This window comes from Leptidea sinapis, chromosome 38 (genome assembly GCF_905404315.1).
Source record: "Leptidea sinapis chromosome 38, ilLepSina1.1, whole genome shotgun sequence".
NCBI classification, from domain to species: Eukaryota; Metazoa; Arthropoda; class Insecta; order Lepidoptera; family Pieridae; genus Leptidea; species Leptidea sinapis.
The window spans coordinates 8,223,699-8,248,614 of record NC_066302.1 but is presented as its reverse complement, the minus strand read 5'-3'; the positions used below and the strand labels follow the sequence as shown (position 1 = coordinate 8,248,614).

The window sequence follows — 24,916 nt, the reverse complement described above, 5'->3', positions numbered from 1 at the left end:
TCACAATTTACAACTTATATCTAAGACATTGAAGTATCGACTAACTGCTATAGCTCTAGCAAGAGCTTATATTATGCTAAGGAGTGTACTTAACTAATATAGATAACTAAACATGGGAACAGTAAACAATATATTAAACAATGCTAAGGGTCGTTACTAATTACGTACTGATTATGATTTGGGAAAAATACATAAACAGAGTCATTACGATATAAATATTGAATATAATTAAGTACTAAGAGTAAATAATAGGAATGATCAATGTATAACTATCGTAAGGCTACAACTATCGTAAGGCAATACATAACATCGTAAGGCAATACATAACAACAGTACATTAAGGTTTGTTTATTCTATACTATGTATGAATATTAAAGTGATTTAACGAATAACCCTTGATACTGAATTACTTCTTGCCCTGAGAAATAAATTATAGTAAGAATAGTTATACAAATGATTTAAGTTTTCTTTAGTGTTAATTCCGCAGTCTCGTGCCAGATTTTGGCGAGACAACACGTCCTGAGGATGCCTCGTGTAGAGGCGAAACACATGTCGAATTGTTTAAAAACAAATATTGGCGGAATTAACACTAAAGAAAACTTAAATCATTTGTATAATTATGGATTTCCGCAAAGTAACGCCTAATTCAATAGTAAGAATAGTACTTGCACGATACGTTGATGATACCTGATTACGTTGGATGGGAACCAAAGCGCTTTTTTTTCAGCTAGAATAAGCGTGTAGACTATTTTTGCTTCGGTTTAATTATTTTTTAATTTATTTCATGAAAATTGATGCTAGTCCTTCAGTCGGAATAATAAAATGGTAAGTAGTAGCGTGCAGACTATTTTTGCTTCGGGTTTGAAAGGCGCCGTAGCTTGAATGACTGGTAGGTAACTCACATCTTACTGGTTTTAAGTTTGTTTTACAAGAATCCTGATTGGCTGCATTGAGTTCAGCATCACTTAACATTAGGTGAATATTCTTCTTGTCATAAAAAACGGAGGCATCACACGTGTTGTTGTTTGAACGGCAGTACTATTATGTTCGTGTGTGGGATTGCTTCCACTGTGGTCTAAACTTATTACAAATTTTATGTGTAATAATTTTTTTGTAAACAATTTATTATTATTATTAAACCCATCACTGTCCTAGAAATTTGTGTAATAGATAAAAATATTAGCAGTAAGATATAATGACAATGAATAATAGGTACTAAGTATTTATAAACTTATTTTTCAGATTGGCATATTTCGTTGTTTAATTTGTTTGTGTAATAAATAAAAAGGAATAAGAGATAAGTTTTTTATTTATCCAACGATTATGTAACATGTTGCAAGAAAATAGGTAGGTATATTGATATAGGAAAATAATTCATCTAATAGTAGGTATGTCATATAATGGAGTCTATTCTTGTTTAGCTTCCATTTTGTTCTGCCTCCATTTCTGGTCCTGCAATCATTTAATTTAGTTTTTGTAAACTATAAACTGATGAATACATAACAGATTTACATCGTAAACACAACATTGCCAAAATCTATGTAGGATAAGAGGCACTGTGTACGTACAAGAAAATTATAGCAGTTTAGTGAAAAACATAGCCTTTTATAATAATGATAAAAAGCAATTAAGAGCCATTTACAACTACCCACATCAAACATGAATAACGAACTACGGTACATTACATTTTTTATAGTAAAATAATTTTGTTTTAATCTGCATTCATTGATTATAAATTATTTTGAATTATGTAAGTAAAATCTATTTTTTTATGTCATTAGTTTCTGTTGTATTGAAATGATTAGTGACTGGCGATCAAAGATTTGTAAATAGCGATATCGACATCTCGACACACGTCTCGAGCTAAAACTTTAATCTAGATGTTTATCTCTAAACTGTTTTTATAATTATAGTAATAAACATTTGGCGCTTAAAATGAAGACAGGCACACAACTAAAAAAATAAAAAGCACCTACTTTCCGTAATGTCTACACGTCGTCTCGCCGCTCATAATAAATGACCACAGCACAAATTACCAGCTGATGAAGATAAAACAAATTCGTGCATGAATCATGATAAGAAAATCCTAGAATTTCGAGCTTATGACACACCTGTTGATGACGGCACAGTATTCAGAAACGTAAGGCCCCTTATGAATGGCGGTAATAAATTATTTGAAAATGAATTTACCCCCAATTAAAAAACAAATATTTCCCAAGACGTCACAACCCATGTACAGGAGTATACCATGGCACGTACCAACATAGCCAAGTCGTTCGACAGTCGATACGAAATCGCCCTCAACCGATAGCGGAACTTCAAGGCGCCTTGATTTTTCTTGCGCATTATTTTAAGTATCGTGTACATATTGCAAACGTGCAAGCAAAAGAATAAAGCCGCTAAGTAAGGCACCTGTAGATAAAAAAATATTAAATTTAGTAAATTAAAATGCAATACGCGGGCAACTGAAATAGAAAATTTATTCAGCGAACACAAAAAATACAACCATATACCAATCTACAAGACATTAAGTACAAGAATACGATATTAGATGGTAGCGATTTAACAGACGTTAATAATTATGATTGATATTACGCTAATTGCGAGAGGCTTTTTGTTCCGTTAATTCTCTCTTATGTTGCTAAGTTATAATATCAAGTGTATAACAATCTTTTATTATTGCCGAATATGAAGCCTCGATGTTATACAATCTTTAGTCATATCAAACCGCCGATACACCTTCTCAGAGACTTGCCGGCGGCTATGTATAAGATTCGTTTGCAAATTAATTCCGTGAGAGTACAGTTATTTTTAAATATCGATGTAATCGCTAGCGTTTTCACAGCAGTAAACTAGAAGAATTGTTCACGAAGCAGATATAAATGATCGACTCAACATAATGTCATCTATTCGTCTCGTTCGCAACAGGTGATTGCGTCAATTCATCTGTGCTCCTGTGTTCCTCTACAGTGACAGAACAAGATCCAAAAAACCATCTCGTATGTTGTAAAACCAGACCATTAAAATAAAATTGCCACATTGTAGACTTCATCTTCAAACTAACTTCATCATCCATTGAGAAGTCAAAAATAAAATCTCGCTGGCCGGAGGGCGCGGAAGGGAACGTGCAGCTCGCACAATCAGCGTACATTGCGCTTTAGTGTGTATTAAGGGCCCATTTCCTGTACTACGAACGCTCCTGGCCACACGCAAGACAAGTTCCCACCTACAACCAATCCGCGTTCAGTGCAAGTGCAGCACTCGCGATAACACATGTATAAAATAATCACGTTGCGCCGACCAGATCTGTACGTGACAGGAAAAGGGCCCAAATTCCCTGCGCCAAAGTATAAATACCGGTTTAATTATTTTGACAGTACGAGAATGTTGGGAAATTTTATTTTAATTTTCAGATTTTTTATCAACATGACAGTGGCTATATAGTTGACTAGTCTATAAAACAAATGCACAGCAAATAATAAATACTGATGGAAGATTGGTCTAAGATAGACGGAGCGAGCACGAGCCGAGAATTTAAATGGTAGATTAAACTTTAAAAATGACGTCACTTCAATTCTGCGTATTTATCGATATCTTCAGACACATTTCGGGGCGTGACGCAATGACACTAGACCGCACGAAAGGGCAACTAGGGCGGACTGAATGACTGCATCCAGTAGAGCTCTAACAGATAGATGTGATGAGCTATTGTGTTACTATCTCTGAAATCAACCTGCACGACCTCACACAATAGTGTATCAAGGATTCGCTTATATTCGCGCAAAGTCGTGCTCGATTCATCCAGCGTAGACTAACCGTTATGCGTTGAGATTCTTAACAATAACTTTGCGCATTAGTCTTAATGTTTAATTTATCTACTATTTGTGTGAACAACGTACATAAAATCACAAGCGTGGAACATGTTATCATAAAACAAGTTGTCCAGTCAGAATTAACTTTGTCCGCCTTCAACTGATGGTAGGCGATACTCCCCAATATTTTGAATTTAGTTTAACTTCGAGCAATGGAGTGATTCACATTATTTAGCAGTTTAAAAAAATCTACTCACCCAATTGAGAGAGATAGTAGTGGCGCTCAGGGTTCTTAAATATCTAAAATTCTGAGCGGAACAATTACCTTTTAGCCTTTGACATATTATGATGTTAAGTCATTTATTTTAGCGCGCCCTTACAGGCCGCAGCAATAGGAAGGAGAAAAAGGGTCTTAATAAGATAAAATTTCTATCCCACGCGAATTTATTCATTCCTATTAACCGAAAAATGCTCAAAGTACATTACTGGCATGAAGCCGTTTATCCGATAGGACATATTGTTTTACCACAACATAAGATACAATGTTGACTACTAAAATTTGAAAACAATAAATTAGAATAACATATAGTTACATAAAAATTAAACGATACCCAATGTGATAGGAAAATTATGCATTAATAAATAAGCTTATATTAAAAACAAAATAAATAACGTAAAAATAATACTACAGAAAAATAAAATCAATTAAAACATAATATTGTGAAGGTACAAAACTATATAAGATACAAATGCATTCATTGTAAAGGTTGATAAAAATAATTATGAACACAAAACATATACTTCGTTGTTTCAATATTTTCGGGAGTATTTCATCTTACATTTATATTAGTGAAAGATCATTTTTGTAAGGCATAAAGCAACTAGTTTTGATAAACAAATACCTAATAATATACACGATTAGTTTTTAATTACCAAAAAAAACTGACGACGGGGAGTGAGCTGCGCGGGGCGAGGATAGGTCAAGGACACGCTTGCCAGAGATTTATTATTGAAATTATGAATTGCACGAACACCTGTCATTGTAAATTTTCAAGGAATTAAATCTTTCAGTAGTTACCGACGGACAAGTCTTTTTGGTAATTGTAAAATAACGGTGTATATTATTTCTTACGAATTTAAAAGATCAAATTGTGAAGATAGATGATGAACACAAAACAATTTTGTAATTTTTTGTTTAAATTTGCAAAATAAACGCATGAGAAATTACAACATGGTATAAAATTATAACAACCTTTTTTGTGATTATTTGATATGTTGTTCAAAATATTAAGAAAATAGAACAGAAGCTGTTAGGCATTTGTTTAATTTTGAGGAATCAAACATTGCGTTGTCAACTTGATGTGAATTTAGTTTTTTTTTGTTTATTTAGCTAAGAAAGCTTTAAATTTAGATTCAAGCTGTAGTATAAACATGTGGATTAAAATTCTTTTCTCGACACCAATTAAATTGGTTCAATAAGTGAAAAAATGTATTTAAAATTACTATTTTGTGTATCATAATAAAACAAATAAATACGCCTTATTCATTAAAATCAAACATCGCATAACCACTTATAGTAAATACTTATCAATTAATTTTATGTGTCTCCAATTAAAATATATCAAATATAATTTTTGGCAAAATTGTTTAACAGCAATTATGTTTGGATTTATCATGAATAAGGCTGAAATTTTACTAAAACCATTACAAAAATGTTATTTTAGTTGATTAAATGACGGTTTATATTTCAAAATTGTTCTAATGTTAAGTGTAAAATTAAAATACTTAATAAATATTTTGCTAAATTATCAATATGAAACATAAACCGAAATTAAACCAAATAAAATTAGCCTACTTAGTATATCAAAAATCGATCTTAGGTATATAATACAAGAATATCAATGACGACATTATAACACTAAAATATAGTAAGAAGGTGTAGATTCATAGTTTACTTTTTATTTGCGTTAGTAAAACCTCTGTTTTAGTTTATTTCAAATATATTAGAACAGTAACGTAAAGTTGTGATACCAAACATTGGGAATGGAGCGACCGCCGTCGGGCTATTTAAGTTATGCATTTGATTGTATCAAAATTTTATATACTAAAAAAATTACGCCCGCTGAGTTTGTTGCGCCCGTTCTTCTCAGGTTGGAGGCGAAAATTTTCGAATGGGTTTTTGCCTTTGAATGTGTTATATCTTCATTAAATTAAAGATATTTGAATTTGAGTTTGTCCCTACTTATTGTTAATAACTCTTGTGAATGGACATCTTTATTGTCGCATAATGTCGTATTTAAGTTCTTCATCACACGTGTATGCAACTCAGAATAGCGAAGGGTCGTTGCACTCAACACTAATATTTCTGACTACCCTCCCTCGGATACGGAAATATACATTAAGTTACCAAAAGCAGCACAACATTAGGAATGTTCAAGGGTTTATTCCCGCCGAGCAAAATAATCGCTTTAAAATCGCATTGCCACTCTAATTATTCAATATAAAGTCCTTTAAGATATATTATGTTTCAAATGAGGCTCTGACTCTAGACTTGACAAGAAAATATCTGGAAGAAGGAACATGAAAGAAGATCGTTGAGAAAGACAAGATCGAGAAAAACTTATCTAACGTTACGTAGATAAACAAGTAAAGTAAGTACTAAAAGTCTTTGAATGGCGCCCACGTATCGGAAGACGCAGTGTTCATAGACCCCCAACAAGTTAGACCGACGATATGGTCAAGATCAGCGGAATAGGTTGGACGACGGCATCGCAGGGCCATTATCATGGAGATCTTTATCCATTATTGGACGTCTTCCGCAGATGATGAAGTACATGTAATGAACTCTATGTGTTGCTGTGTGTCAAAGACTTGTTAATCGAAGTCTCCGAAAATAATATTTACTAGATTGAAGGTAACGGCCTAAAAGACAGTAAAAAAATATGATCTCAAAAACCGTTTTTGAGATCTTTTGCGTTTTCCTTTAAAATGACCATCAAGAAGGGGTAAGAACTTTTGAAAGATCCCGATATACATTCTGTATGTAGGTAATATACATTCTTAACGAGAAGTAGGTAATATTTTAAGAAATTTCGTACTTATTAAGTTGAAAATGAACCTTTGTGCAAAATTACAGTTTACTAGGCACTGCAGGCAGGAAGCGTTTGACATTATTATGTTATGAAATGAGCGCGATTGTATTGTATCTACACCTTCCATCTAGTTGGTATATTGTACAAGTTTGTCCGTTGCAGTAAGCGTCGCATGCATGGCGCCCCGTCTCAGCTCAGTACCTGCTCGTTGAGTTTCTGCGGTATCACGATCACGGTGGTCACCATGTTTCCAATGCCGAGCGTCAAGAATGATATGCTAAGTGCTGCCATCTGTTGTTTATCAATCACACAAATATATAAAAGCATCAAATCACTGCATTGATAGGGTTAACCTTGACTAGCTAAATAATTAACCTTTATAACGTCATAACAGAGATTATAAAATGAATGCTATCATGAGAATAAATTTTTAACGGACTTTTAAACTAAATCATTTGTATGTCTTGGTCAAATTCATATTCGCAACACTTGTCCATAGACTTACAATATACTAGCAGATAGACAAAGCTTGCGAGAGACAAGAACATCTCTAATGGAGACAACAAAACCGAAAAGTTTAGCGAATCTATTGTTACTGTACAATATTTTGATTGACTAGTGGTAATCAGTCAGCCACGTTTGATATTAGCTTCTTAATATTTTGATTGACTAGTGGTAATCAGTCAGCCACGTTTGATATTAGCTTCTTAATATTTTGATTGACTAGTGGTAATCAGTCAGCCACGTTTGATATTAGCTTCTTAATATTTTGATTGACTAGTGGTAATCAGTCAGCCACGTTTGATATTAGCTTCTTAATATTTTGATTGACTAGTGGTAATCAGTCAGCCACGTTTGATATTAGCTTCTTAATATTTTGATTGACTAGTGGTAATCAGTCAGCCACGTTTGATATTAGCTTCTTAATATTTTGATTGACTAGTGGTAATCAGTCAGCCACGTTTGATATTAGCTTCTTAATATTTTGATTGACTAGTGGTAATCAGTCAGCCACGTTTGATATTAGCTTCTTAATATTTTGATTGACTAGTGGTAATCAGTCAGCCACGTTTGATATTAGCTTCTTAATATTTTGATTGACTAGTGGTAATCAGTCAGCCACGTTTGATATTAGCTTCTTAATATTTTGATTGACTAGTGGTAATCAGTCAGCCACGTTTGATATTAGCTTCTTAATATTTTGATTGACTAGTGGTAATCAGTCAGCCACGTTTGATATTAGCTTCTTAATATTTTGATTGTATATATTAAACTACTATCTAACGCACACATTGACAAATCAATATTTGTCTCACATTGTCGGGCAGTCGGGTCGTCTATATGTTACTATATTATAAGTCTATGCACTTTTCAGTTTCTGATATTTGAGACTTCAAAGTCTCAAATATTAATCAATATTTAATTCAATTCAAATCCTACCATCAATTGAATAAAACGCCCGTCCATTCTGTCGTAGCATTCATTCCATATAATAAATATTTCATACACTTGCACGCTACCTAACGCTTCACACCCTTTTATTTGTATGCAAAGAGTTTCACATAAAACACCCGGAACTCGGTTCCCCGGTTTATTTTATCAATATAAATCTAAATAGGAAGGTAATAGAAATGTTATATGTAAACAATTTGTTATTTTAAATTAATAACCCTCACTTCTGGGATTATTTATACTCATTAAATTTGTAACCAAAATTTATGAACGATGCGGGACTCGAACTCGCGACCTCTCGGATTCCGTCTGAACCTGAGAGTTGAACGAGACATACCAAGAATTACGATCCATGCGTCAATCGAACGGTTGGCGCAGTTGGTAAGAGCACTCGGACGGACGCGAGAGACGTGGGTTCGAGCATAAATTGTGTTTCTATAATTTGTATATTGTTATATTATACATTATATTCCTACGTGCGATTGTTACGCTTCAGATATTGAGGGATTTCAGAGTGACGGGTAAACAGTGAAAAATTATCGCCAAACGTTTTATTTAAAAAAGCATTAGTTTAGTTCAAAAAAGACTAACCGATAAAATCTAATATTTTTATTGTTATAGTTAGTTAGTAGCAAATTGTAGTCTCCGCAGTTAGATATACTGAATAACACCATATTTACGCGGTGCTTCACGTCCGCCATTTCCGTTAATACTAAACTACTTACTAACAGGTAGTATATAAGTCACGTGTTAGGCGACCTGTTTATCACAGCTATGTCACTTCTAGTACCTTCTTATTTCGATATCTATGATTTTATCAGTTTGGAAAAAATTTAATTATATAGCTGATATAAGTACACAATATAAATTTGACGTAGTCGTTCGCGTGTCACTAACAAAAAATACTTCTAAGTTCATACAATAAATAATAAATTTAATATACTGCCAACCAAATGCCCCGATTTCACCAATGACACTTTAAACTGAGTTTAATAAAACTCAGATAACTGAGTATGTTTATACATAAACTAGTTCAAATGCCAGTCTTGATCTCGATTAAACACAAAGCGATTTCACCAATACCTTATGAGCGTGCTGACGTAAACTGATTTTACATGTCATAAACAATAGAATACATCAAATACCTGTGAAAATTGTCATCGATAAGTATGAACAATAAATAAGTATGGAAAAAAAACAAAACAAACAAAAAAATTTTAAATACCAATGTTTCTATTTAGATATCCACAGTGACAGCTCTTGAACGCGACCAAACTTCAAATTTCGAACGTTGAAAATTCGGCGGTCAGCGTTTAAACGCGTTTAGGTAATAACTGCGTTTAATTTGTGTTGGTGAAATCAGAATTGAATCTGTGAAAACTCCAAAATGTTCCAATCGCTTTCTACTACAATGGTGAAATCGGGGTAAGTCCCGAGAGAGATTAGAGCCCTCTTAGGGAACAATCTATATCAAAATATAACAATCACATACCTGCCACGTAGACTCCGGGTGATAACAGAGGTGGTACAGCGTGTACGCTATGTACAGTTGGAACATGTACCCTCCGAAGAGGAACGGCAGCAGGTAGGACAGCCCCCTCCACATCCACGAATGGAATCCTTCTATAGTAATGTCCATGTTATGCCTCGCTCCCAACGCTTTGAGTCTGTACAGCACCCCGCTCTGATATCTAAACTGCATGTACTGAACGACACCTAAAAACGGTTTATAATAAATCTACAATTGATCGTGTTAAAGACTTTTGGAGGGAAGTATACTGAATTTCAATAATAATCCATTAACTAACTGAAAAATTATTAGAAACCAGGCACCAGGTCACCTCCTGTGGCTTAGTCTTATATTGTAACGAAAACATGTTTACATCCAATATAGGATAATTTAAATTAATACAATCCGTTCTTTATTACTTTCGATGAAATATTTGATTATATATATTGGATGCAGCACCTAACAAAAAAAAAATATTTTTCTCAAACATGCATGGAAATCTTGTCATTATTTTCGAAGAAAGAACACGCGAAGTATTGTATTTTCGGACAAAGAAAATCAAATCCATTGCAGGAGCGTTTTTTGAATTTGGAACATTACCACGCCCCTGCAATGTTGTATGAAAAGGCGTGCTGGGGTTATTAAATACTCTTCGATCGGATCTCTTTTGTCATTCTTGGCATACCTTAGTCTGTTTGCGTTTGCCTGTCGGCACAGATGATAAAAAAAATTGGCGACAAAGCTGAAAATTCCTCTTGATTTGTTATTTACATACCTACTTAATAAATATAAATTTAATAATAATTAAAACGAGTTTCCACGTTTGATTGTACTCCACCAGATTTAAGATCAGAAGCCAAATTGGCAATGGAAAACCTGCTTCCAGCGAAGTCAAAAGATAAATACATGAAAGTATATGAAAATTTTATGAGTTGGAATAATGATACAAATGTGAACATTTTCTCCGAAACAGTATTTTTGGCGTATTTTGATGAGAGCATCTTCTAAAACTAAAAAGCCATCAAAAAGCCAAAAACATTTTGGGCAATTTATTCCATGCTGAAATGTACATGTTAAAAACGGCATAAACTTGAAAAGTTATGGGAATTTACCTACTTACTTTGAATTTATATTATATATAAAAATGTGTTTTATTTCCCTGCATTCTTTTGAGAAAAGCACTATACATGCCTCGGCGGGAAATGGCAATTGCCTGTCTCGTATTTAGTGAAGTCCTCGCCTACGACTCTGTCTTCAAACTCATACTCAACCTGCAATTGCCTACTTCCCGGCCTTAGCAATAATATACTATTGTATATTATCGAAAGGAGGCTCTAAATTTTCCGAGATTCAGTAATTTTAAAGATACATTTATAGTGACGATTCAATAGCGCTTAGTTTTAGCCTAATTGATTAAGTTTATTTAAATTTGACTTTGACAAAAAATCAAAGGTTCAATGGAATTCAATTAAGTAATCTGTTACCAAAATTACACTTTGCTCAGACTTTACTTAATTAAACTTAGCTGAGTGTTAGCTTAGCATAATCTTTGATCTAGTTTTTATAGTCATTTGACAGCTAAAAGTATGCTGAGCTTAAGCTACGACAGCCCGGCAAAAGTCAAGTCCGCGTTTTATCACACTCTAGTTGTGATAAAACACGTACGTTAAGTTTTACGTAAGTAAAGTCTGATCAAACTCTATGCACGCTCTAGAGACCTCAGCCTTAGTCCCATCCCAATTCAGTAGTTTGCGTGATCGCCTCAAGGATAACTTTCAACAAGTCCAATATAATTAAAGATTACCAAAACAGTGCTACAGCTAATAATAATACCCCTCACCTCCATACCACCACACCTCAGAAGGTGAGTAGCGCTTCCGCGCGCACTATAGTCGTCGTTATTAATTATTACATTAAAACCATAATAATACTCACTGATATAAGTGATAAACCACATGAAAGTATGCTTAAACTCCTCCCACGGTTGATTCTGTGGCCATATCAATAGAATACCAGCTACAACTGTTGATATGAAGTGGTGGAGTCGCCACCAGCCCTTGATCCTGGAGCCGTTCACCTTGAGTATGCTTTCCCGTATGGTTAACGTGCAGTAGTACCACACCAGGAGAAATATCAATATCAATTGAAGAGGCCTGTTGACGAAAGATACATTATAAATTATATTGCGATATTAGTAATTATGAAGACACTGGAGAGGGTTATGCTCAGGGTTTCTCTGCGAGATTGAATCAGAACTTAGGAGAGCCGTAGTAGAACCAAAGTCACCGACATAGCCCAAACTATTGTGAAACTGAAGTGGCAGTGGGCCCTCACACAAAGTGTGACGGTCAGATGGCCGTTGGGGCAGTAAAGTCCTCTAACGGCGACCACGTACCGGAAGACGTAGTGTTGTTAGGCCCCAAAATGGACCGACGATCTGGTCAAGATCGCCGGAATACGTTGGATGAGGGTAGCGCAGGACCCATCTTCGTGGAGGTCTTTGTCCAGCAGTGGATGTCTTCCGGCTAAAATGATGATGATGATAAGTACATATTTAGCGCTTCGTCATGTAGCACTTTGTAACATGTTATAACATACACACACCAATATTTGTGACGTCCACTAATTATGTTACAGTAACTGTAATCTGTTAGATCCATCATACAAGTGAACGTGACTGGTCCTCGACTAACTTTCTTGTACAGCCATCTCGAAATTTCGAGCGATTGCCAAATCCGTGGGCATCTGGAGGGCAAAGCCAAATTGGCTTCGAAGAATCTGAGCGTTATTAATAGAGCACGGCAAAACTACAAAGCGCAGGTCCAGCCACACATGGACTATTGCTGTCATCTCTGGTCTGGCGCACCCCAGTATCAGCTCGATACATTTGACCGCGTGCAACGCAAGAGCAGCTCGAAATGTCGGGGACCCAGTGCTCTGTGAACGGCTGGATCACTTGGCGTTGCGTAGAGACGTCGCTTCATAGTGTGTCTTGTACCGCATCTATGACGGGGAATGTTCCGAAGAGCTATTTTACCTGATTCCTGCCGCCGAATTCCACCTACGCACGACACGCCACAAGTTAGGATATAATCCCCACCATCTGGATGTGTATTATTTGGATTTGTATGTCCTCCACGGTGCGGTATTCAAGGAGCTTTCTTCCTCGTACTACAAAGCTGTAGAATGAGCTTCCTTGTGCGGTGTTTCCAGGTCGTAATGACATGGGTCCGCTTAAAGAATAGCGCGTAGGTACACTTTATAAAAGGTCATCCGCTCCTGTATTTCCTCTGGTGTTGCAAGAGAATGTGGGCGGCGGTGATCACTTAACAACCCGTACGCTCGTTTGTCCCCCTCTTCCAAAAGAAAACAAAGAAAATAAATGGCATAATATTATGAGCATTGTTTGCGATAATCTAAAGCTATCGTCTTAATAAAAAATTTAAATAAATTTTGTTTGGTCGCCGCTGCTATAAAATAAATCATATTGAGAGAAGGTACGCGTAATATTAATAACAATATGCAAGTTTTAAATCATATCATAAAATATTCTCGAGTCTTACCTAAAGTCTATACACAGATTGGCAACAGCCAACACAAACGCAATGGCACTGAGGATCAACTTGAACTTCTCATACTCATCTTTGTACTTCAATCTGTAAAAAAAAATATCAATTTGAAAAGCTTTAATCATGGACATAAACAGTTGTTTTATCCTTGGCTGGACTTTGAACAGTATGTCGGAGAAACCAAATGGAAAAGTATTGTTACGTGTCAGAACTACTGAATTGGAAAATACAAATGCAGTAAAATACTTCTAAGTACAAGTAAGTCGTTATCATTGACGTACAATAAGCAACTTAACTCACAATGGCCTATTAAAAGGTCGTCAAAAATGTCCCAGCGGCCGCGGCGTTGTATATATAGGTACGTATAGGTACATTAAGTTATAGAGATAACATTCATTCAAATTAAAACACCTTATCTCGTGGCAGTAATGTTAAGATCTATTGTATACGCTCATTAGAATTTAATTTAATTTGATTATGGTGCGAAAGTGACGGACACGAAGTGACCTTTGTAACAATATTTTTGATTAAAACAAATATTTTCTTTAGGTACAATGACAATGTCAACCTTGTTTTGATGAAAGGCTTGATCCCATAGTTGTAAAATAAATAAATATGTTTAATAGTTTGATGTTAGGAAAAAAACAAATGACATTTAAGTTCTTGGTTTGATATGACAATTGAGGAATGACACATATACATATATTTTATATTGCTGTTATACCTATCTAAAAATAACAGATTGAATGATAGCTGCTATCATAGAGACTAACGGCCGTTCCCAATATACTATCTACAGATAGAGATAAATAACTACCTTGTACTGTCAGTAATCATAATAAATAATCTGTGTCCTTCAAGTCGCATGTTGACAAAATTAGCAAAAAAATTAACCAACATATTGTATTTGTCCTCAAACGCGTATCAAAAACAATAGGTGAAAAAACAGCGCTAATGGCATATCATGCATTCGTGGTTTCAGCTTTAAGATATGGATTGGACATATGGGGCAACTCGGTGAGCATAGGGCATTTATTTATTGGACAGAAAAAGTGTATCAGGGCGGTTTGTGGAGCAGGCCCCCTAGATTCTTGTCGACCGCTATTTAAAAAATTGAAAACTCTATCGCTGCCATGCCTATACATTTATGAGATAAGCCTATTTGTTCAAAAACATATGTATGATTTCTATACAAAAAAAAAGCCAGAAGGTTTTAAGCACAAGGTATCCAAATAAACTCATAATGCCCTTCTGTAGAACTGCATCTTTTAGTAGAAATTGTTACAGCATGTCTGTGAAAATATATAATAAATTGCCCAATGAATTGAAAGATTTACCGTTCAAAGTTTTTAAAAGAAGACTGCATCAGTGGTTAACAAATAAGTGCTTCTATAGTTAAAATGAATTTTTCAATACAAAATGAATTAGTCTATTTGATAATAATATATGTAAATTAATATACTTTTATGACATTGAATTTGTTAATATTATACATAGGTACTAAATGAATTATTAAGTTATTTACGTCTCATATTATAATATCTTAAAATTTCATTTTATAAATATTATTGATATCATTGTGAAATCCGGTATGTTTCGGTATAACAGTACGAGTAGTGTTTAGACTATTTTGTAACATATTTTGCATGTCAATTGACGAAACATATTGGATTATCCATTATATTGTTAACATCTTAAGTACAATGTTTCCTGCAAATAAAATTTCATTTCATTTCATTTCTGAAGCTGTCCCAATATACCCGATAAGTCATTCTTATCGCCTTATATTGGGACGCGTGAATTGCAATTTCCATACAAACTTCTTTCGCTGGTAAGCTATACGTCGTCTCATCGACAGACAGCGTGTACGGCTAAGGTGAGCTAACGTCGATAAGTTTATTGGGACAGAAAAGTTAACGATAGTTTCGATTTATATCACAAGTAAGAGATAGACTGAATTTCGGGAACGGCCGTAAGTGATATTTATCACACCTAGATAATTAGAAGCCATATTAACTTGTATTTAAAATAATTTTAAGTATGCTGGAACCACTTAACAAAGCAATATTTATTAGAATTAGCAAAACAGCGTGGGAATAATTTAATTTTCATTATACATACTTTTCAAAGATGTTACCAAATAGCCTAAGCCCACTGCTCGATTCTGCAGGTATGTGTTTTTTTGATAAAACTAATTTTAAAATAATAATAATATTGACACACTTTTTACACAAATTATCTTGCCCCAAACTAGGGAAAGCTTGTACTATGGGTACAAGACAATTATATATTTAATACAATATACTTACTTAAACATACATAAATACATATAAACCATCCATGACTCGGAAACATCCATATTCATCAAATAAATGATTGCACCTACCGGGAATCGAACCCAGGACCTCTAGCTTAGTAGCAGGGTCACTAACCATAGAACGTTAGGAACATAAGAAGCAATGTAGAAGCGATAGGTTATCTATAAACAATTGGCTGTAATTCCCTGTAATTAATGGTAGAATAATTATTTTTCTGATGTAAATTGCAACGATATGTTTTTTTTAATAAATTTTAAAGGAAATCATGTAATAAATTGAAAAAGCTATGGTTGCCAGCTCTCATTCAGCCACACCATAAGGGTTGCCAGGTGTTAACAGGTTATTGTTCATTCTTTCCAGTCACCTGTTTTCATTTTTTATATTAGTGTATCATAATAACATGTCTCAACAGTAAAATACTTCTAGTTAGGTTACAGTAACATTCATTTAAAATTATTTTTATCAAAAAAACCACTCTTTTTATATGCCAATACGGGACGAGACGGGCAGGACGTTAAACTGATGGTAATTGATACGTCCTGCCCATTCCAATGCAGTACCGCTCAGGATTCTTGATAAAGCCAAAAGCTCACTACAATCATTATTGTGCTCGTCACCCTGAGACATAAGGTGTTAAGTCTCATTCGGCCAGTAATTTCACTAGCTATGGCGCCCTTCATACCAAAACACAGTAATACTTACATATTTCTGCTTCAAGCCGGCATCCTGTGCAAAGGACCCTCTCACTGGTACACATACCTGCTGGATCTTGTACTACAAGATATACCCCTCGCCAAACTTCTAGTATGCTCCGATGTTGCTGCGAAGCGTTGCGCAGTTGCAGAAAATAGGGTCTCGGAGGGGCGATCGCAACATGTAGTCACTGCACAAACTGGTACGCGTTCAAGTTCAGAGCCAACTCGAAGTTGGCGAGGGTTATAAAAAGGACCTTGATTCACTGTCCGTTATACATATCATAATATGAACCATAAATAAACTAGTCATTATACCACATTAACTCACTTATCATTTTTGTTGAGTATAGAAACATTAACATTGCCCAGTATGATTTTCAAATACATGCTATTCTGCTTTGGTAGTGTCGCTTCTATCTCGTGTAGCATTGCTTTTCTCTTCATTATTTCTTTTTCCAATTTCGTTGTTTCGTCATCTTTTTTATGACCATTTTTATACAACCTGTATATAACAAAAGAAGTAGTAGTTAATATAAACTAAAAAAACATACTTATATAAAAAAACTAACAAAAAAAAATAAATTAATAATTAACATCAATTCCTGCCTAATAGACGACAGATGAAAGTTATATAAATTAATAAAAATCTTATTATGCAAATTAAAAAATTTAATAATTTTATTAATGTAAAGTCATCGGTCCTCGATATATTTACTAAGTTTGGTCGAAATCTGGCCGTTAAAAGTGGGTCAAAATCGCGCCCAAAAGAGTCGGTTACAAATAAACATACATTGAAGATAAAAGAAACGTGTAATAATTGTAATTATAAACTACATTCATACATAGTATATACCTAAATCCTAGGGGAGTAGGCAGTCATTCCTAATCTGTATAGGTAGGTAGTGGCCATCGTCGTATCTAATGCCTTTCATATCTATGGTGCTTTTAACCTGGCGCCTTTTAACTGTTCCGGACTAGGATTCGCATGTCCATATTAGCATGTCCCAAAGTAAAACCACAACTCACAAAGCGTCTACTGAGCTTAAGTAGCGCCAAACTCAATTAATAATAGGAATCTTGACGAGCCTTAATTATCCCTTTAACAAATAGTCAATCATGAAAAGCGTCGCTACCTCCCAAGGCAAGCAAAAATACTCGGAACAGTGAGGTCGCTCAGGGAAACCTGTGCAGACCCTAGGAAATTTCTGCGCTACTGGGCAAAATTTAGATAATATTCTTAGTGCGGTCACAGGAGCCCTTGGAAATCGATATTTATCGCAAAAAGGTGACTACTTTTTTTAACTTTTATTAATATTTTATTTCACAAGTAGACAACCGGATGTTGTCGTGCTCGTCACTATATAACCTAAGTCCTAACTAATGCCTCACAAAACATCCACAGACTAGGTTTGCCACTTTTTTCACGGTCGAATTGGTAATTAAGCGATGACAATTGAGCAGGAAAATAAATAAAAAGTGAGTCATTCCAAATATTTAAAATTTTCACATTTGCTTGTTATACATGGCGTGTGTCAATCCGCGCTTTAAGTACGAAAACAACTAGCAGCGCGCGATATCATCGCCGCCAGTTTCTTCAGTTTGGGGGTTATTTTTTCCGAATATTTTGGGGAATCAAAATCTTTTGGAACAAATTTTTTTCTGGCGTATATTTGGTAAAAGCTGACACAAGTTTTTAAATACGAATGCACTAATTTAATTAGGTTCCGAGCCACACAGTGGCATACGTGATAGAACAGGCCCAGAGACTTGAAATTTAGGAAAATTATTCCTTTCGTATTTGGATATTACGAAATGTCATCCGCAAGGGTATAGCTAATGTTATTATAATGAATCCCTTGATATACCAACAACTTGTTATGAGTATTATTACGTTGTGATAATGAAGGTGAACTTGATTTATATTAAGTCATAATTTTTCATTTTTATCACTTAACATAATCATTGAACTTTTATTTTATTATTCCTTCAGTCACTCTTATTATCAGTTTTGATTAATGATTATCTGTCATATAGATTATTAATCACATTCGTTTCATATACTGCATTGCATACAATAATTGATAGTCAATAAGGTACAAAGTTTTTAAATAAATTATAGGTTATATAATAAGAAATAAATATAATTATTAATGTGACATATAGTGGATGAACATAATCGCACACATCTCACCTCCCTTCATTAAATTCATGCATTTCTTGTTATTTAAATAACAAATTTAATGTTACTTGAAAAAACTGGGGATAAGTATTTTTTAATGAGCCACTGCCGCTGATTTTCGGATGATGGTCAACACAGGCATAATAAATGTGGCTAGTGATAGTAGGATCAGTGGCGGTCTTATGAGGTGGCGAACAGGGCAATCGTCCGAGGCCTCGCTCTTGCAGGGGCCACGCGCATCAACTCAAGCAAATTAAACAAAATTGCTTATTTTTTTTATCCTCATTTACTTGATTAAGGTTATAACATAAAGGTAAATCAAAATAAAATAGTTAACTATTAATTCATTCAAAACACAATTGAAAATTCGTTATGTAGTACTTGAATATCGCACCTCGAAATACTTGATAATCGGTTTCTTAATCGCATCACACTCGGGTCTATTAGATTGAAAATTGGAGTATTGACTAAGCTGAAAAAATTGAAAAAAAAACTGTGATTCTAAAAAAAAATTCTGGTAGCAAATTTGAGTCAGGTAGTTCACAAAGGTAACGAGGTATGGAAAAAAAGTAGGTAAAAGAAAATCTTCGTGGATTATATAAAAACAATGAATGTGATGATGAATTAACTACATCATTGTCTCTTAGGTCACCGGTGCCGCTGTCAACGCTATCCAGCCAATAACACGAATCTGAGCTCGAATCTATCTATGACTGCTGAAATGGAAAATTTGAATTCTCAAAATAACAGCGAGAGAAATAGGTAAGGAAAATGATATTGACAGACAGTTCAAACAAGTCAAAAGACGACGTAAAAAAGGCATTTTTATGAAGGGAAAGATGAAGCTCATGAATAGAATGAGGAAGAAATTTTCAAAATTATAGTATTTTAATGTCATTGTCGTCAATGTGCGCGTTGCCACCTTAGGCTCTTAATATAAAAATATTAAAGGAAATTAGTGATTGTGAACTTTTGAAGCAATGCAGTGACTTGCAAATATCTACGACATTAGGAGAACACGGGTTCTCTTTTTTATAAAGGAAACGACGACATTATCATAAAAAAAGTAACTGAGGTTAACTCCACTATCGCAATAGTCCTGAGAATTATTACTACACCTGTTACAGTTGCGGCTACTGGAAGGCTGTATTATTAAAACATATTTTAGGAACTCTATTACACAAGATCGGCTGTCAGCACTTGCCATTACTTCAATCAAAAGTGACGTAGCTCATTCGTTAGATTATTGTGCTTTCATTAAAGATTTTAGTCTTAGCAAAAGCCGCAAACATCAATTTTAAAATCATCTCTGTATTTGTTACTTTGTAAATCTTTCAATGTTAAACATTTTAAAAACTCAAATGTTATTTATTTGTATAACTTTTTTTTTGCAATTCTCCTCAAACATGACCAATACCGAAACCCAAAATCAGACCTACTTTCGCATCACATAGTTTTCACAAAGGACATGGGCCTCGCAAAGTCCTGCCGCCCGGAGCCTCGAAATAGGTAGCGCCGTCGGACATGTCGGAAATGTCCCGCAAACGCAAATTGCTTTCTGGAGTCTTGGCTTAAATCACCTAGACTAAGAGGAAGATAACCTCCATAAAAAAGATCCTAGTTCCACTGTGGGAGATGTGCCAAAGGAATGGAAAAGTAAATTTTAGCGCCACCCTCCACGAACCCTTATTAAAAAGCTAAGCAAGCACCCTTTACGTACCGCGGGGGCCATATGGCACAATCGTCATAGAACACCACGGTTCCATATGCACGACAACGTACAACAACGAAATCCACACGACCTCATTCGTTTTCTTCCGTTATTTTGTTATCAGAAATTGTTTTTTTTATCTTGAACTTATAATAGGATAAAAGTCCGTTAAATTTTGCAACAAATTAAAACAAAGACATTAGGATGTTGGCATACAAAAACGGGAAAAGGGTGCGAGGACTTCAGTCTTTATCGGCCGCCGACGTGATAGTCAAGTGCGCAGAATTTTTGTTTTTTTTCGAAGTTTTACCCAATATTTGGTAAGTTGCTATTTTTATAATACATGTAGACTATATTTACAAGACATTAGAATAGTTATAACGGTATGTTATATACTTTTTGTCCATATAAATTCGACTTCAAATAGTTTCCATTTAAATTTTTAATACGGACTTTGAAGCGTCATTTCCTTTGTCTGTTTTTTATTATTTAATTATTTTGGGATATGTTGAAATACTTTTACTTTACTTGAAAAACTATCGCAAAATATATTTCAGTAGTTATCTTGTCCAAATATAGCATAGTTACATTTTAAAGCACACACAAAACCAATCTCGCTCTTCAAGGTCGATCAAGGTCAGGGGATTCTTCTTTGGCGTTCGGTACTAATATCTCAAATTATTATTATTAGCGCGCGTAAAATTCAAGCGCAAAATCGCTCGGTAATCAACCGTTTTGTAGCTCGGAAGTGGGATCGATTTGCGAAGTATTAAAGTGTTATAAATGCCTCGTACTGAACAGGTTAGATTTAGGGGCCACTTTTGGTGATACCTCACCACCGTATTTTACAGTTGTACTTTAGTGCGCCTAACTTAAACGTGGAAAAATATCCACCAAAGATGACCCCCGCTCGGTTCAACCAAAAATCATAGTAGCCGAAAAATGGTTCAACAATGGAAAAATGTTGTTGTCAATAAACAAAGATATCTACTAGTGGTGTGCATAGCATTTAACACGAAAAAAGCATTTGTCATGTGCTAGGTTCCCAGAATGCTTACCGATGAACAAAACAAATGGGACTTAACATTTCTCAAGCAGGAACTGCTACAGCAAGCGCATGGAACATGGCTTCACCATTCAGAAACTTTAGGCGAGTTGTTACAGTGGAAAGAAACTGTTTTTTTAGATAGTAAAAGGGTGGTCGTGATTGAATATCTCGATCATGGTGCTACTGTTATTGGCTCGTGGCTTGTGTTGTTTTATCAAGATAATGACATGACTCACTGATGAGTTGTTGAGAAAGAAAGCATTTGATAGTTATTCAGGTGCAAGTGCTATTTAATAAAACTAACTATTTGAAGATGTGTTGCTATGGCATCAATTATCAAACTTTTATTTTTACAGAAACACCCCATATGTCAGCAGTTAATAATTTCTGCATGGTGTTATATAATTAACATTTTCCAGAATTACTAGTGTAAGAGACAACAGTGTTTGTGACAGAAATTTGAATGTCAGAAAATAAAATCTAAATATATAAATTATAATCTAAGAAGTAGAAGCAACTTCCTGCTTGGAGTGAACTTATTTATAGTTTATTATAAGATTATTTTGAAAGTTACAGCTTTCACTTTTCTAGATTCCCTGTTAAAAACATACCAAGTAATCTTTATTTTATTTGATACATTTTAAATTATTGCAATAATGATTTGCAAGTGATGTGACTTGTACTAAAGTATTATAGTGAATAAAGTTATTCTAATATGAAACCCCTGTGTTACCATCTAGCTACTTATATACAATATACAAATTTATGCACAAGTACCACAAGGGTATTTACATTGGCATTATACAATGATATTGGTGAAACATCCTGCTTTTAATCAGCAGAATGATATTAACTAAGATATGTTGGATAAGAACAAATATATACTTTTAACTAGATAAGGAGACATTAGAGATATTCTTTTGATGAAAAAACATCACAATATGTGCTCAACCTGGTTTAGTAGTATGAATGCAATAATAGTATGTATCGAAGGATGTAGAACAAGTCTAATAATTTGTGAGAACAGTTCTGTTAATATACATAAGATACATAAAAGCTTTAAGGGTAAAGGTATTAACTTTGATAATAAAGTCCCAGCTACTGTTTAGGCATTATCTATAAATAAATTTAAATGTTTTATTAAAAAATGGCTCTGTCATAAATGCTACATCTCCACAGCTGAATATTTAAGTGATCCCACAACCTGGGACTAGATCATGATTATTTTATAGCAATAGCAATGACAGTACAATATTGTATATTTCATTAAAAAGAATGCTGGGAGAGTTTCTTGTGCCGCTACTTCTCTCTCAGAGCACCATTTGTTTCCCAAGCGGTATTAGTGTCTAGTATATTAGGACTGACATCAAAAAATATTCTAAAGGAATCAATTTTAAGAAAATAATGCCTTTTATGCCTTTTTATTAGTATTTGATAGTATACAAGATAAAATTAATAGTCAAAACACAATAAAAGCATTTATGAAAATAATTATTGATGCAGGAAGGTGATCCATAAGATGTCTGAATCCAATATTATAAAATTAGATTAAAAATCTGTAATTTTGTCATCAGGTGCTGATATTGAGGCAATATTTAGCTGCACATAAGCACTGTTTAAGCATTAGCCTTTGCACATTATCATTTTTTATATGATAATTTACCAAGAGAGATATTCAGATCTAAATTATTTATTACAGTTTAAAAGTTTGTACCAATGGAGATAATTTTAAACAAGCTTCATATTTATAGAAAAGTTTTACAACCTGACAGTAATATTTAACCTGATAGCAATTTTAATACATATAACAATATTTATGCTAATACTGAGTATTACAATATTATATATATAATATCTTGCTATTTGGTTGAGTTCTTTCTTGTGGCAGGCTTTTTTGTGTAGTTTATGGGCATGCTTTTAAAAGTCCCCATAAGAGTTCATGAAGAGATTCAAGATTTAGAAATTAGTCAAAGATGTATAAATAATCATACTAACAATAATTGATTTTGTGTATTTTCTGCTAATATTTTCAGGGATTTTCACAAGGACAAGCTTGTTTCAAATGATTATTTATACTAATTACATGTTGTTATTACATTATGCTAATCTGACCTTTTGAGTGCACTAGTAATCAAAGACATGCGATATCTCTGGTGATTTAATTCCTTCATACATGATGCTTGCAGCTCTCCAACTTCCTCTAATTTTGATAAATATTCTTTGTTTACAGTCTGTAACAAAAGTACTTCATTAGAGCATAGTTATTGTCATACACACAATAGCTTCAAAGTCAACCAATTGTATAATATAATAGCTATTTATAAAAAGACTATATGTAGATATACTATTAACAATTAGCTTAATAATGATTAACTTTCATATTCAAAATATTTATTACAAATATCACAAAAAAATGTACATAGCCGGACATACCTCTAGCTTTTTATAGTCTGTTATTAAATCTTCCCATTCTTTTAAGCACTCCTGTAAATCCATGTTTGTAATTCTTCACAATAGCAAAATATGTACAATTAAGTTACAAATTTCATTACAAATGTGCCGAAAACTCCGGGTACCTATGCGTAAACTTCGCTACAAAACCAAACGACTATTTTAAGTAAATTTAATAATATATCAACGAATTGAGTGAGAACGTCACCTACTAACTTGAACTTTGTAACAAATACATCTAATTAAAGATAAAGGTGTTTATCGAATCATCAAATGTATGTAAATATTGTAATAATTTGAGGAACATAAAAGTTTTTGCCCAGTTTTGCCTAAAATAAAAATTTCTGAAGCGTGGCATTGACAGCTTACAAGTGACAATTGACATTTGTCAATAATTGTAGAACAAAGTACAAATTTTATTTGTAGATGTAGAATGAGAATTTTTAGTCGAATTGTTCTGTCACGGCTTGTGACAAATCAATGACAAACTATCAACAAATCGCAGGATCAAACTAAAATCAAACCATTAAGCACACATTTGGGCATACTATGTTTTTCCCACGGCCAGCTCTACGTGGCTTTTTTTTTATTATAAGTAGTGGTTTAGATGCACTTAAATCCTAGGATCAATTGTGCCCCTTGCTTGCGCTAAAGAGCCTACCCTCGACTTCCTATGTCTACAAAAAAACAATGAGCTGGAAAAATCGAGGTTAGGAAACGTGTGCCGGGATTTAAATTGTCCTAGTGGTCTCAAGACCCTTCTTCTTCTTCCTTTTAAGAAGCGTAGGATCCTCAGTGTGAAGGTGTTTTAATACATCCCGGCCTGATTCTGTCAATGGCCTCGAATTCCAGAAGGATGTGTATGGGGGCTTCAGCGGCTTCGCAACAGAATCTCTACAGGTTTGATTCACTGAGACCCATTCTGGCTAGGTTCGTTCACGTGAGGGCCTTCAGTTGTCTCCTGTCCAAGCTTATGTATTGTTTGGCACGCTTACGTTGCCTAGCAGCATCTTAGCCTGCTGATGTCCTGGTATCGAGGACCAGTGACTGGCTGCTTCCAGCATTTCTTGATTCCTTAG

The 24,916-nt window shown here is 34.3% G+C and overlaps 1 protein-coding gene across 3 annotated transcripts; it reads right to left on the bottom strand.

Annotated features, from left to right (window-relative positions):
• Window positions 1-1,291: 1,291 nt before the first annotated feature.
• On the bottom strand, window positions 1,292-24,178 carry LOC126975945 (transmembrane protein 120 homolog). 3 transcript variants are annotated; one of them, XM_050824068.1, is made up of 9 exons: window positions 24,054-24,178; window positions 23,820-23,978; window positions 23,499-23,617; window positions 16,777-16,950; window positions 13,430-13,522; window positions 11,802-12,019; window positions 9,849-10,072; window positions 2,260-2,412; window positions 1,292-1,452 (listed from the first exon to the last, which is right to left on the bottom strand). In XM_050824068.1, the coding sequence occupies exons 2-9, from the start codon at window positions 23,880-23,882 to the stop codon at window positions 1,408-1,410; spliced, it is 1,089 nt and encodes a 362-aa protein (XP_050680025.1). In that variant the 5' UTR covers window positions 23,883-23,978; window positions 24,054-24,178; the 3' UTR covers window positions 1,292-1,407. The 3 variants fall into 3 exon arrangements, with proteins under 3 accessions (XP_050680025.1, XP_050680026.1, XP_050680024.1); XM_050824069.1 differs by lacking the exons at window positions 2,260-2,412; window positions 24,054-24,178 and adding an exon at window positions 7,106-7,195 and having other exon boundaries at window positions 23,820-24,008; XM_050824067.1 differs by lacking the exon at window positions 24,054-24,178 and having other exon boundaries at window positions 23,820-24,004.
• Between the last annotated feature and the right edge of the window lie 738 nt (window positions 24,179-24,916).